The sequence below is a fragment of the Pangasianodon hypophthalmus genome, chromosome 4, assembly GCF_027358585.1.
Source record: "Pangasianodon hypophthalmus isolate fPanHyp1 chromosome 4, fPanHyp1.pri, whole genome shotgun sequence".
Taxonomy (NCBI): Eukaryota; Metazoa; Chordata; class Actinopteri; order Siluriformes; family Pangasiidae; genus Pangasianodon; species Pangasianodon hypophthalmus.
The window spans coordinates 18928441-18944524 of record NC_069713.1 but is presented as its reverse complement, the minus strand read 5'-3'; the positions used below and the strand labels follow the sequence as shown (position 1 = coordinate 18944524).

Here is a 16084-nt window from a genome sequence, read left to right as displayed (position 1 = left end):
CTCTCATACTCTCTAATCAGAGCAACACTAGATAGTCATGGAACGAGAGAGGTTAGAGCTTTCCCCAGTGTCTTCAGCTGCCTGTGATGTAGCATAAGCAATAGTTCTAAAAGATGCAGTGATTGGAATCATGTGTCTCTGAGAAAGTACATGTTTGCCCTCACAGTCTCCATGCTCTGTTCTTACAATGTACAAGAATTCTTCAGCAAGGTTTTCAGCACAGCAAAAAGAACTAACGACAGATAACATTAGTATTAAATATTACCAGTATTAGTTAGCCGCATACAATGCACTTATTAATCTGACCCTTCCTGAGAGGTTAAAAGACACATGTACAGTATGTGTAGTTGCACAGAAACATGTACAGTTAGGTCCGGAAGTATTTGGACAAAGACGGAGTTGTTGTCCAAGTAAACCAAGATTAACTTGTACCAGAATGATGGGAAGAGAAAAGTATGGTGAAAGAAAGGAACAGCGCATGATCCAAAGTATACCACATCATGTGTCAAACATGGTGGAGGCAGTGTTATGGCATGGGCATGTATGGCTGCCAATGGAACGGGCTCACTGGTGTTGATTGATGATGTGACTGCTGACAGAAGTAGCAAGATGAATTCTGAGGTGTATAGGGCTATACTCTCTGCTCACATTCAGCCAACTGCTACAAAACTGATAGGATGCCGCTTCACAGTGCAGGTGGATAATGACCCTAAACATACTGCGAAAGCAACTCGAGACTTTTTTAAAGGCAAAGAAATGGAATATTCTTCCATGGCCAAGTCAGTTGCCTGATCTCAACCCAATAGAGCGTGTTTTTCACTTACTGAAGACAAGACTGAAGGCAGAAAGACCCACAAACAAGCAGCAACTGAAGGTGGCCATATTTTTGTGGAACTTCTTAAAATAAAGCTGAAAGTCTACACTTCGATCACATCTTGATTGTTTTATTTCAAATCCATTGTGGTGGTGTATAAAGGCACAAATCACAAAAACTCTGTCACTGTCCAAATACTTCTGGACCTAACTGTATTTTGATATGACTAGTTAAATGTTTTAAAATAAATATTTAAGGTAAAAATATCTTATTTAGGGAAAATCTTTTTGAATCTCTCAACCATTTATCAGTTATTGAGATACATGGAAGAGAAACTGTCAGATAGAACCTTACAAAACCAGTAACTGAGCTTATAGAATAACATGGCTCTCTCTGTGTTCAAAAATCTATTTTCTAACTGTCTCAAAATTTTCATAATATAAATTTGAATTAACCTTGAAATATAGACCTTGTTGAGCTAGAAATGTAGATAACAGTACTTAGACATTATACTAGCTCAAAATCTAATAACCTATAATCTCAAAACAGCTAGAAGGTTCACTCAAATAGAACCTTATAATACAAAGTTCATGTGATCTTGCACGACAAAAGCTTGAATGGGGTGACTGGAAGAGATTGGTGAAGTGGGCATATCTAGTGGCTGAGGATTCTGGGAGCTGTGAAACAACAATCTGCCCACCATCATCTCTGGTGGACACCATTTTAAAGGATAAAATATTTGGACCTTTTCTTGAAGTCATACTTCAGACCAACAGCATATACACACAGTGTCTATTCACCAAATGTTTGCTGGTACTAAGTACCAATTTAGGTTACTTTTAATCATCACCCTGTTGCCTTAAACATCCACCAGATTTCCTGTAATTACTGTCAATGGCAGAACACTGATGGCCAACTCCTAGCATTTTTATGAAATGATTGTACTGAAAGTGCTAAAAGCCTCTCTCTTTTTAATCGTGCAGTTCAACAGGCGCCAGTCGCACTCGTTCTAAGTGATCTGGTGGTCTTTCCAGGTCTGCAGATGGGTTTTTAGATAGAATGAGTTTCAATTTGAGTCTTTATCTGGCTTTCAACCAGAGCACAAAGGCAGAAATCAAGTAATGGGCATTTGGCATCCTCTCTGAAGTAGGAGACGTATATAGCAATGCTTTTAAAACCTTTATGACAGTTATAGTCAGAACATTTGGCCTTGTGTCCTGAACATCTCTATACTGAAATCAAAAGACTACTGCTCTATGTGTTAATGAAATACTCTTTTAAATCTCAGTCAATAAATTCTTTCTCTACAAACAAGTAGGCTTGCAATAGCAAATTTCAGCCTTGATAGAGAAATGTGGAATTATTGCACCCATTCTTCATAGTGTGTCAAACTCTAAGCTGTTGCTTTTAATTTTATGAACGTACATAAATATGCCTCTTCTGAGCTATTTTGGTATTCTTGGGACATATTTGTACTATAAATGGGTCACAAGTGAAATCTGTATTTAAAAGAATATTGAGGTCAGTAACAGAGGAAACATGCCTATGCTCCTTTTATTGGTAATGGTAATCTTTTTTTATTATTATTATTTTCTAAATCCTTCTCTAAATGAATTAAACTATCTTAATTAGTTTTATTGTTCTGATTCTGATGTTTACAAACCAAAAAAGCATTTAAAAATTTACGCTTTATGTTACCTATGATGCATTTTTGTTCGTGCATTCACAGTTGTGATCCTGAATGTTATATAGTTATACAGTGCCTTCTGTCATTGTTTTAGCTAATACAACACTAAAAGATGGAGGTAAATAAAATAGGTCTAGACTGCATGCTACAGTGTACCTGAAGTCTTTGTGAATGGTCTGAGTGAATGCTTTTACCAATTATCAAGCAAATATTGCTCCCAGTGTGTTCTGTCCTCCCCCTAATTGTGTTAATATGACTCAGGTAGTAATGTCCTGAAGCCTAGCCAAGACCGACTGAAACACTGTTTTGGAAATTTTCTCATAGCAACAATAAATAACAGACAACTTCAGGCTTTGTTATATTCATTCAAGCCATGCCATAACCCTGAATTTCTGTATTCAAATGTTTTTCTCAGCTGTATTATTCCCAAATATTTTAGGGTCTTACACTAGAGCATTTTCGCTTTATCGTTTCTAAGATATGAAGTGCTGGCTGTTGTCTGTTATGCTGCAGAGGTATGAACATTAGAGACATCCTCAAACATGACTTCATTTCACACTTCAACCCTAATACTGTGTAAGCTAATTATTGAATGATCATGGGTGACAAGACAGGAAAACACTTTTAATTACACTCTGCTTATTTATAAAGTGTAATGAACCATGTGTTTCTCCTCCAGGCTGAATGATGTTAATAGAACTTTTGACTTGTCAAGAGCCAAAGAAAGCGATGGCATAGTGAGAGAAGCAGTGGCTCTTTAGATGGTAATTACTCTGAGTCTTTCTCATCCTGTGTGCAAAATAGGCGAAGGATGACAGCTACACTAAACATTCCGGTTTAATTAATCAGAGCTCAGTCCAACAACAAAGAACCTGGTCAGACTCAGACACAGTCTGAGCAGCATTCGATTAGACACCATAAGCTGCTGTGTGTTTATTTACTGTACCTGGCATAACACAGGCTAATTACAACATTCTGCAGTTTTAGTATTGGTGAAGATAAACATTTAGGGCACAATATTTGATGACATAATGAGCAGTGCTGTGTAGATTATGACTGTGCTGATGATTCTATAATCTTTGCAGTACATTACATTTGGGATCTGATACTTACAGAATAACCCAGGGACATAACAAAAATGAAGACAAGGAACATTTGAATATGCAACACACATGATTTGGGGGACACAGCTTTAAATACAAAAAGTCATTTTTTAAGTAATTTATATTAAGTAATTTATTATTAAGTAATTCATAGGTGATGCGAGTTTTTTTTTTTATTTTTATAAAGCAATAGCTATGTCTTTATGCAGTTAATTATGACCAAAATTCCAATACACCCTAAGGGTAACACTTCAATAAAGGGAGTCACCCATTAATTTATAGATAATAAGTGTGTGTTTGTGTGTGTGTGTGTGTATGTGTAATGAATGCAGCAGTTATTTGGCAACTTTAGAAGTGTTATATTCTTGCCTTTTATTGTAGGTATTTAATTTCCCTAAGTTTAATTCCCCTAAATCCCTAATTAATTTTATTTATTTATGCGGCTGTACAGGGCAGATATGTTAACTAGGATGTGCCATTGTAAGTGTAATTGAAATGTCCCTGTAACTGGATCTTAACACTCAGTGTGCTTTTAATATGCTGTTATTCTACATGCATATGGTAATATTGTCCAAAGTGTGTATAGAAAGTACTCCAAAACTCAATCATAACCAAACAAACCAAAATGGTTAGATACTTTTCTTTGGATCCATACATTTTTTGGTGAAAAGCATTAATTTAGCACAGTGTTGGGCTTCTTCCTTCTTTTCAAGTAGGAACACGCATGCTCTGAGTGAGCTCTTAGTTTCTCAGGTGCTAACAAAGTAAATGCACACACAAATACGCGCACACACACACACACACACACACACACACTTACATACAGCTAGTTCTCTTGCCCTGTTAATCATGATCACTTACTCAGAAACCATAGGCATTGTTCCAAACTACGACTTAACTCATCACCTGGTTATCTAAAAACTGGGTTCAGCAAAACCCCTGCCTTATCTTGGAACTAGGAAATAACATAAAGAGAGCCAAGTTTAGGTAATTATGCTAGCTTCCAGGGCAGATTTGGTAAACAGAAACAGCAGTTTAATTTAGAAATTTCAATAAGTGTTCATTAAGGGTACATTGCTAAACATCACAGTGTTGGCTCAAGAGACTGTTTTGCGTGTCTGTATTACAATTTAAGCTAATTTACAGAGAGGAAGGATATAAAACCTTAAAAATTAATGCTTTCTAAGATTGCATTGTGTGGCTGTGTGGTGTCCATGTCAGATCAGTGGAGAATGAATGTGTTTGCTTTGAATTCTGCAAGGACTTGGTCTCAGAATCTTCAGAAAAGTGAAGGTTTCTTTATTCCCTTCACACAGAGAAATATGTATAAAGATATCTAACAGGAAATGAGTCCCTTTATTTGACAGTAATATCAAATTACCCACCAGTTGCAGCACCAGCTGTGCACCACTAGTTGAGCTGAATGCCAAAACACCAGAGTACTCTCATAAGTAAGCACACAGGTATTATATATTGTACATTATTTTCTACAAAGCCACTGTGCTCTATTTGTTATGAGACTCTTGATTTCCCAGCTGCTCCATAGAGGATAATGAATTGGAGCTACTAACAGTTGTTAGTGCTTCAGCCTAATAATGGACAGACTAATGGATGTGAAAAGTCTGTCCCAGATGTGTAATTAGAGAGAGTTTCAGGTCATTTCTGTGTTCATAAAACAGACAGTTGGAAAGATGTGTCTAAAATGTAAGAGCGTAATGTGCTTTGATTGATTTGCTCCCTGCTGGTGTTTAGAGGCAGAGACCAATGTGAAGTAATTTAAGTGAATAAAAACACAAAGCACTCAGTTTCTAAGAAGTGATGTTGCTGAGGAACATGTGCTTATCGATCATTCTATCTGTGCCACAGAAAATTTAATCTAACCCCTCATCACTGGGTCCAGACTTACATTACACACTATTGTGTATAGTGTAACTACAAATATTTTTTTTATTAGGTTTACTGTGGTTACTGAATAAAATTATTTAATGTATATAACTGAATAATCAGCGCAGACCTCTAAGGTTTACGCCAGAATGATAGGTTTTACAGAAAATTTCTAATTATGTAATTACAATACATAGTTCATAATTAATAATTAGCATTATTAATGTCTAATATTTGAATCCTGTACAGAGGTGTTACCGAACTAATTTTCTGTTAATGTTACGTATGGTTGGTCAACATGTTTACATGTGAAGACACTGTCACAGCTTGACAAGTAATGCATCTAATCATTGCTAGCCTTTACATGTATTAAAATAGTCCACTAACAAATATTTCAGAGAAGTAAAACAGCACAAGAAAGTAATGCATTAAACAAGACAGTCGTGACTTTGTGCTGTTTTGACAAAAGAGCTAAACAGGGTAATATTCCACTTTTACATTATACTTGTGTCAAAATTATTTCTTATCTGAATTATTAAATTTGAATATGGGTCCAGATTTACATTTCTCACTCTTGTAACTACAAACTTTTCTTATTACTTTTACTGTAGTTACTGAATAATTCATAGTAATCACTGAATAATATGAATAATAAGCCGAGACTTTAAAATCTTAAGCTAGAATCATGCTGTATAATTAATATAAAATCGTATATAACTGCCTGTTCATTGTGTAAATCCTGGATAGCAGATCCAACAAAGTCATATAGCGACATATTATGCAGTATTTGCAATATATACCACCATGATAGAGCAGTCATTTGTGCTCTCTTTCTTGCCTATGTGCATGTCCAGCTAAATGAACAGCAATGAGTCCTGTTCTCCTTCTCATCTGTTCACATGCCCAAGTATATTAAAATGATATGGAGAGTTATCCATTTAACAGCTTGTTACCACGATCAGAACTACATGTGTACTGTCTTTGAAAGCTGGGGATAACCTGCTCTCGTTTGTTTTTACCTTACTGAATATGTTATATATCTTTTATATAATATGCATTTTTGTAGCATGCTATGGGGCTCCCTAGTGTCCAATAGCTTTGAGACAGACTTCCCTCACTAGCATTACTGCCCTACATTATATATTAATCACTCACCACTCATCATGGATATTTATCTCTTGGGCTTTGTCTGCAGTAAGTAGTTTTCTATTCACCGCATGGTGAGAGCCACATAACGCTCATCACTTTCCCCACCAAGTCAGTAACTCCAGCTGCATCTTCTCCTTCAAATATTCCACGCTCCCCACCAACCAGCTTATTAGCAGAGCTTGTGGCTAATACATTGCTAGCATTGTTGAGTGGTTCAGTCTTGACATGCCATGCACTGTTTACTGCTGAGCTTTCTAATTTATTTGTATTCCTATTAATTCACATCTCCTTGTTATGTAGTGGGTATTTAGTCCTCCATAGTACTGTCTTTACACTTAGCGTAGATTACTCTAATACTTCCCCCTATACCAAATGGATATCCACAAATTGCCATGCTAAAAGACTTGCGCTTATGCAGCCAGTGTCTGATTCTCTTGGAAGGCAAAGATAAGAGACCTGATTGACAACTTACTTCCAGGAAGGGAGCCCTATAAAGTAGCAAGGTGCAGGTTTCAGTATCACTAAGCAATCTTCATCTGTTGAGGGTGCTAGGATTGTTGACAGCAGCCACATCGGTGATCTTTCTTCTTAAAGGCTGGGAAGCAATGTGCTGCCACACCGCACCCCCAACTCCCTCAGATGGCACCACATGCTGGTCTGCTCAGACGACATTGTAACGGTCAGCTATGTCAACTATCAGGGTGTCACAAGGTTGAGCAGCTCTCTCATCTTAGGTGGGCCGATCTGTGACTGGCCTCACTGAAAGCAAATCATCTGCCAGTGTTGTACAATGACTGCATTGTCACATATATGTCCAGGAGAGTGGCATCTGCACCAGAGATAGTGGCACAGATCTGGAAGAGGTTTGGCAAGGTGCTGGTGGACGTCTTTGCCAGTGCCAAATCAACATATTGTTGTTTGTGGTTCTGCCTGGCACAGCTGAACAGCCTGCTGAGACAGGAGGCAGCTAGCCTCACTACTATTATACACTTTCCCTTCTCTACTACTGATTCTTACCAGCCTGTGCAGGACTCAGCAACTACGCTTTAGAGTCCTACTTGTGACCCCAAGATGGCCGGCAAGATCTTGGTTCCATGCGGTTCCAAATGGAAAATGAGATTTTGTAGACCAGTAACATGGATCTAATGAGCTACTGAATGCAATGCAAATGTGCTATTTGGACAGCCATGCAAGCCTCAGACCAAACTGCTGTGGGGTTAAGACATGGGATCCCTTGTCTAAGCAGAGACTAGTTCATTGGGTGGTTATCATCACCTTGGCCTATAGACCAGCTGGATGACCAGCCCCTTCCGTTACTGTTTTTTTTTTCTCCACATTATACAAGATTATACAGGAGTGTGAGGGTGGATATCATCTCTGAGAACCTTTAAGTCTTATGGTGAGTCCTATTTCTCCTAACAATGGGCCTGCTTGCGTAAATGTTTGCATAAACCAAATCAAACTAAACATTTCTGCCAGATTTACAAAATTTTCGGAAATGCTGATTTTCTTCATATGTGCGGGTGTATCTTGATAAATGCCGATCACCAGTAAATTACGCACGGCAAAGCAGATTGTATGTAATGTAGTGATGGCCTCCATTCACGTTCAAGCATACAGCTGTGAGCACCAAGTGATTGATCAGAGTAAACAGAAGTGGAAGATTTTTTTTTTTTTTTTACTCTAAATGAACGATCAGGGTGAAGCCTTAAAAACAGCAGTGTAAATTATTTTGACTCACTACTATGACAATAAAAACATGTAATAGTATACATTATTAATAATAAAATGCGAGCATTAAATTTTCTGTTAGCTGAGGCATTTGTTTACAGCTTACGGCTGTGCGCAGACAGACTGGCCTGGGTTAGTTTTAGTTATTTTAATTTATAGGTTTGTGTTGGCTTGCTTGCTTTATTTTTTATATTATTTAATTAATCACAATAATATAAAACTGTTGGTTTTCACAAAAGTTTCTCTATGGTACTTTTAGTCCCCGACCTAGTGAACTAGCATGAGGATGTGTTTTTGAGACTAGAAAGCTCTTCTATAAGTCACTCTGGATAAAGGCATCTGTAAAAGTAAATGCTGTAGAAGTAATAAAAATAAGCAATTTAAAACTAAAGTACATTCCTTACATAAAAGTGCAATAATCCATGCAAATTATATGATTTGAGGTTGATAAAGTTGAGGTTTACATTGGTACATTAGTACCGGTTACATAGTTAGTCTTCTTATGAATAAATTTCAATCAGTCAAATTTGCACATACTCAGAAGCATGAGTAGTATATGAAAGTTTTTACAAATTTACAGGATTTTCATAAATAACAAATTTCTTGTGTAAACACTCATAGTGATGATTTACACATGAATCCGTTCATATCCTGCTCAGTAAATGAGGCCCACTGTTGGTCTAGGTTATCCAAGTATTACACACCACCCACAGTGGTTAGTAGGGGTATATATGTAATGGATTGTCATAAAGGTTCTAGGGAAAGATTGTTTTAAGTATTGCTGTATGTATGATGGTATTTATTGCCAATATTGCATCTAACACTAGATGGCCAAAACCACTGGCGTTTAAGGATTGCTGTATGTATGATGGTAGTTATGGAGTTGGTCCCCCTTTTGTTGTTATAATAACCTACGCTCTTCTGGGAAGGCATTCCACTAGAGTTTGGAGCATGGCTATGGGGATTTGTGCTCATTCAGCCACAAAAGCCTTAGTGAGTCGGGAGAGGAGGCCTAGGTGTTCATTGGAGTTGAGGTCAGGGTTCTGTGAAGGTCATTCAAGTTCTTCCACACCAGCCTTGGCAAATCATGTCTTCAAGGACTTTGCTTTGTGCACAGGAGCACCGTCATGCTTCTTAGTTCTGGTGAAGGGAAATTGCTACAGCATACAAAGACATTCTATACAATGTGGCAACAGTTTGGAGAAGAACCACATATGGGTGTGATGTTCTGGTGTCCACATACTTTTGGTCATATAGTGTACAATATGTCACTATGTGATTTTGTTGCAAGATCTTGGCATGCATGTTTAAGTGCAACACAAGGTATCCAGCTGTTACACACCACCTCTAGTGTTTATCTCCTGACCACAACTAGCTTCAAGATTCTTTAACTGAAATGGTGTTGATGGTCACTGGGTTTGTTATTGCTCACCAGTGCCTGCTATTTTCTAGCATTTTCATAGCATAACTAGCATTTTATGAGTGCCAAAGGTAATTTAAAATTATATTTCTGCTTTGTAACTACTGAAATTTCTGCTTTGTAACTACTGAAATATTCTACTGAAGCAGGTATAATATTCTACCTGCTTCAGTAGAATATTTATTATTAAACTGTTTATGATATTATAATTAGTGGGTTTTTGTTTTACCATCTTATGTACTTTCAATACAAAAATAAGTATGAAGAATATAACCTTTACTGGCTATTGAAAGTCAAGTGAAGATGGACCTTTCCTAAATCCCAGCTCTCTCACTGCATGCTTGTGTTTTCTCTGGCTTTTTATTAATGACACTATAGTGACACTGCCTTATCTTTTAAGCACTTAGTTCAATTCCATTTGAGAGCTCTTGCTATAAATCAGGGTGAACTTTCCTATTCATTTTGGCTGCTGAATCAGCTTCGGTGATACAATGAAGAATAATCAAGTCTCACAACAAAGAGAATGATGAATAAAGCCTTTCAACATGAATGGCTTCTTCAGTCTGTAAGGGAACAGCTATTTGGAATGAGATACCATTATTGCATACAAGAATTTTATAGCATATAAAATCGCTTTTTGCTTATTACTTCACATTTTCCTAAGTGAAATATGTTTTAGCTCTAGAAAAAAAAAAAAAGGGGAGGTCCTCATTGTATGGTTTCTAAAACACACAATCAGCAATATAGTCATTTATATTTCTTACAGTAGTTGCACGTAACTTTAAAAGAACATATTGCAGAAGGTTATGCAAAGTAATGATTTTCTTTCTTATAGGAATGTCCAAGTGGTGTGGTCAATGAAGACACATTTAAGGACATTTACTCACAGTTCTTTCCACAAGGAGGTCAGTACATCTGTGGATATTACCTGTGTTTTATTTATTTATTTATTTATTTGCTGTAATTGCTTTACTTATCCTGCCCATATATATATATATATATATATGGGCAGGATAAGTAAAGCAATTACAGCAAAAAAAATTCAATGTTTAATTTGTGTAATTTGTGTGATTCAAAGAAATAAGCTTAAGTTTTCTAGTGAAAAGGCCTTTATGTGTGAAATAAGTATTACCCCATAATTGCAAAAAGAGAGCTGATACTAATTTTATTTTGTGCAACTAATTCTTTGAGGCCAAACTTCAAAAATGACTTCACTACTATATAACAGTGAATTAGTATTCTATGTGAGGAATAATCAAAAAACACATAAATGTGCTTAGAGTGATTGTGGCGAATACAAAATAAAGCTGCCAATATTAAACTAGCTTAAAGGCAGTTTCTAGGAAAAAAAAAAAAAGAATTAATTGGAAACCATATTCTTGTCAGGAAGGGGATAAGAACTGACAGAACTGCAGTAAAAACTGAAATTATAGTGCTTGGTTTCTGTTTCAGATGCATCCACATATGCACATTTTCTGTTCAACGCATTTGACACAGACCACAACGGCGCAGTGAGTTTTGAAGTAAGAAATGTTGGCACACATATTTCAAGCTTTCATATGTTACGAAGTTTCAGTGCCTCCTCACACTAATCATCTGTTGTTCTAACAATGGTCTTGTGAATGTTACCTACATGTTCATACTTTGCTATAAAATTTATTGAGTGCACTTAAATATATGGAATTGGTGTTGGATGCGCTGTCTGTCTTCTACATCTAATAAATGTGAATTATAATTCATCTATTAACAAGATCCATAGCCTACAGTATGTAGGCAATTAAGTTGTAATCAGCATTGTAAATAAATTTGGTTTTGTATATTAATTAGAATCAGTTTTATGAGCTTCTGCTTCACAAATGTCCTCAGGCCTGTTGGTTATTTCTCATATTTCTCCCATAGCTTGGTATTTATCATGTTTCATTTATCATTATTTAAAAAAATGCTTTGCTTGTAGTTATGATGTGGAAAATGTAGTTGTATGCATTATGTAAGGAAAAAAATATATGATGGCAAATGATGTTATAGGAAAACAATAAATGATGGGCTGCTGTGAAACTACTCCAAACGATAAATATTTCCCTATAACAGCACATCCCATTGTCTTTTATTCCTTTTATACCACATCAATATGCCAACGCTAAATTTTTTTTAAATTAAAAAATGACACATCATACTTTCGTCCATTTGTAGTTACATTAAATGCTATGGAAAATGTTTGATCCTTCTACAGCAGATATATAAGATATAAGCATTCAATCCTTTGCCAACCTCTCTTATTTTCTTTCCCTTAAAGAGGTAAAAAAAAAAAAAAAAAAAAGGAATTTCCGCCTGTTTTGGGGATGCCCGTGTTCAGCATTGAATTTATTTGTGATGTCACACTCCACAGTTGTGGTTAATGGCTCGTATGAAAGTAGACACTCAGGGCTTTAAGAATTTGCAGTTTTTCTTAAGTATTTCTTTTTTTACCTATCCTAGGTGTAAATGTTAGAATTTTATTGTGGCAGTTGTGTATGGTGTTTTACTGTCAAAAAAGCTTTAGTTGTGCTGTCTGTTTTATCTCTGTACCAATGTTATTGTGGAGAAGTGTGAATTGTTTGCCAGCGGGGCCTCACACCCCTCCCTTTTCCATCGCCCTGCTCACCAGCAGCTAGAGTCACGATACTCTATGCACAGAAACCCAACAGTGTCCTGAGTACTCTAATAACAGCCTTGCTGCGATAAAATAATTCATTTGTTCATACTGATTGAAAATGTCTGATTAGTTGATTTGGTACACTGAACCCCAGTGTACTGTGAGAAAGGGTTAATAAAAAGAAACAGTGAAACCCTCTGACCTGAGGACTTTCCTGTGTCAGAAAACATAAAGTTGACTTTAACTATTATAAAGTACTGACACTGAGGACTCCTTCCTAAAGTACTAAATAAACATCTATTCACAGAAAACTAAAGCAATAACCTGTGTTTATGTGGAGAATCTGGTAAAAGTCCCTGTGTAAATGACTAAAGAAATGATAATGTTTGACCTTCCTTGCAGCCAGAACTATTGTCAGAGCTGTGCTACTATAGAAAATTTAGTAACATTAACCTTCTGATTTATTAGAGATTCAGCAGCACTGTGGTATAATTATGCTTAGACTTTAAAGATGGATTAATCAGGCTGTTTGTGTTTGATCTGATTGCAGGATTTCGTAATGGGCCTGTCTATACTGCTTCGAGGCACAGTTCAGGAGAAACTCAACTGGGCATTTAACCTGTATGATATTAACAAAGATGGATATATAACAAAAGAGGTATTACAAGTTCTATAGCAGGAAACAATAACATGAAAAAAAAAGAATGTAAATGTAATCAATAAAAACCAATCCTTTGTGATTTGTATCACAGGAAATGTTAGACATCATGAAAGCCATTTATGACATGATGGGCAAGTGGACATACCCTATTCTTAAAGAGGAAACTCCAAGACAACACGTGGAGATATTTTTCCAGGTGAGACGACTTTTTACTATTTCATTACTGGCTACCTGTGTGTGAAATCTGGTGTTTGGTTAAATAATTTTCTCCCTAAACTTTCAACACATGCTCAAGGAACTTAAACTTGTATCCTGATAGTCTTTATCATTATATAGCTCTTTATTTCTACAGGTCTTGAATGAGTGACACTAATAAAATGTTTGTGTGTCTTTGTAACAGAAAATGGACAAAAATAAGGATGGCGTTGTCACCATAGACGAGTTTATAGACTGCTGCCAAAATGTAAGTCTGATTTATCTTCTTAACATAATAAGTTCCTTGTGCATAGAAACAATGAAGTTTCATTAAAATAGTTACCAGGGTAATTTTCTCCGCATGAATAAGGGAGTGTAAGATATAGGAGTGATTATCAGGTATCTACATCATCTATTCTATTAGCAAAGCTAATTGAAAAAAGTAATGTGTTTACTGAGACCAAGCTTTTTAATGATCAACTGGAAATGACTTGCTTGTGTTTGTATGTTCTCTGCAGGATGAAAACATCATGAGATCAATGCAGCTTTTTGAAAATGTCATTTAATAGCTGAGTGGACAACATACCTCTGGTGGCTAGTCGGCTCATGCAAGCACCTTTCTGCTCCACGTGTGCCGATACCTTCATTAAGATAAATGGATTTGAATGGATGGCAAACACTCAACCCAGAAAACACCATTCTTTTGGGTTCAAGCCACATTTCATTTCACTTCATTACAGCTCCTCTTTAGAGGTCATGGTTTTAATTAACGATTTACAACAATTGCCATTTGAAAGGTTTTTGTGCATGGGGTATACTGAACACCGCCTACATGGGAGGTCATGCTGGAACGGATTACTTTTAATCTCCCAGCCATGTTCCATTAAGTGTTACCAATAATATTGAAACAAAATGAAAATATTGTTTTCATTACCTCTTACAGCAGTAGCATTTATTTCTGCCCTTAATCTTGTGAGAAAGACTGGGAACATTAGTCTCAGTCAGTTTTAACTATGTACTGCAGAGAGCATGTTTTATACACATAGTGCATGTGGAATCAATTTTAAGGTTTGATTTACTATAAATCTGTAAATAAGAGCCACAACAGATACGTTGGTCCTTCGGTTTGTATGTTTATATATATATATATATATATATATACAGACAATGGAGAATCCTTTTTTTAAAAGTGTACACTGAATATTTCTAGTTTCCAACTTTATTCATGAATATTTGCCAACCATATCAGAGTAATAACAAAATATACTCAATAAGACGTTATGTCATCATTTTTTAGATTTATGTTTTGGGTAACTGTAGTACTATTCTTAAAACAACGGTATTGCAGTTTGGTTTTATTTACTAAGATTCTAACATTGTACCAAGTATAGTGCACTATTTGAGCCGTACAGTATTTGATTTGATTCATGATCCTTATGACAGAGTGAGTGTGTGTGTGCGTGCTTAGAACTTAACATTCAAAGGCAGAGGAGAGGCACTAATTTGTGCAAATTAAGTGTCTTTAATTTGGACTTACACTTGAAGTAAATTTTTGTTCTATTTCTAGCCAATTCTGGCATAGGAACAATGAACATTGCTGCTTTTTCATTGCATTATGTCGCAAGCTACAAGCTACAAAGAGCATCCTTTCATATTTTTCCCTTTTATGTCATTCCAAAGCAGTCGCCCTTTTTCCTCTCAGCCGTTTTTTTTTCTCTCCTGTTTTCTGGCATTAGAACTGATTAGATCCTGCTGACTGAATCAAAGATGTAGGTAGAGCTGTGACTAGCTACAGCACAGACAGAACAGTGAGCATGCTGGGTAGCAGATGTATGTTTTCTGTCTCTCAGTAGCATCCAAGAGCACTTGTACAAAGGCAACATTTTCAACTGCCATGTAATGCAATTACCACCAGCAATATGCTTCATGGCAATGCATTGGGTTCTTTGACAAGCAAGCTGTTTTGTGGAAAAACTGCTATTTTATGTTAGAAATTGTCCCCAGATCTTTTTTGTTGGTACTGTGAACATGAAATGTAGGAAAAAAATTACACTTTGTAGTTATACTTTTTTATATTGATTTAAAGAGCATGTTTTTCCTGATTTGCTGGTAGGCAATGACAATTTATTATTAAATTAACCTCTATTATAGTTTAATTGTCTTCTCAAGGTAAAAAGTCAACATAATTATATTTTTTCAAGCAACATTGTGACATTAAAAGAAAGGTCCACAATATGTGGTAGAGATGGTATTTACATTAACATGGTGCCACCTAGTGGAAATTTGGTATATGTGCAGGACCAAAATCATACATTAATTGACAAGCCTGTTTAGTTTTGGGATTTGTTCACATTCTTTGTGATGTGTTTACAATCAAACATCACTTCAACTGTCTTTGGAAACATGTCATATGCTGTAGACCTTTTGCATCGAGATGCTAAGCGTTAAAAATGCAGTAGGAATGCTGGGGGAAGGACTGGCAGCTGCATGTTATGTGGATGCTTCATCGTGTTCGAGACGGTTAGTAAGGGATAGTACTGACTAAAGCAGATCTAGTGCTTTCTGTGCGTATCACACATCCCTGTGCTATTAGAGGACATAGAGGCATTAGGTGACATTGATTCAATAAACAGCTCTGAATGTACGTGCTTGGTTGTGTTTTGCCTGTCGATCAGTTTGTACTAGGAAAAAAAAAATCTAATGAGTATGGAGTTGGTGCGAGTCTGATACTTAGGTCAGCCATGCAGAATGTGCTTAATAGAGCTATTAAAATTAGGTCATTTTCAGTATTTCACACAAATGAAAAAC

General features: G+C 36.3%; 1 protein-coding gene across 7 annotated transcripts in view; it reads left to right on the top strand.

Annotated features, from left to right (window-relative positions):
* kcnip4a (potassium voltage-gated channel interacting protein 4a) overlaps nt 1-15920 on the top strand; it is a 148718-nt gene extending 132798 nt beyond the window's left edge. For all 7 annotated transcript variants that reach the window (XM_026936279.3, XM_026936274.3, XM_026936278.3 and 4 more), the window contains 6 exons: nt 10624-10693; nt 11241-11311; nt 12971-13078; nt 13173-13277; nt 13482-13544; nt 13795-15920. In XM_026936279.3, the coding sequence (XP_026792080.2) occupies nt 10624-10693; nt 11241-11311; nt 12971-13078; nt 13173-13277; nt 13482-13544; nt 13795-13842 (465 nt within the window). In that variant the 3' untranslated portion in view covers nt 13843-15920. The remainder of the gene's footprint in view (nt 1-10623; nt 10694-11240; nt 11312-12970; nt 13079-13172; nt 13278-13481; nt 13545-13794) is intronic.
* The last annotated feature ends 164 nt before the right edge of the window (nt 15921-16084 follow it).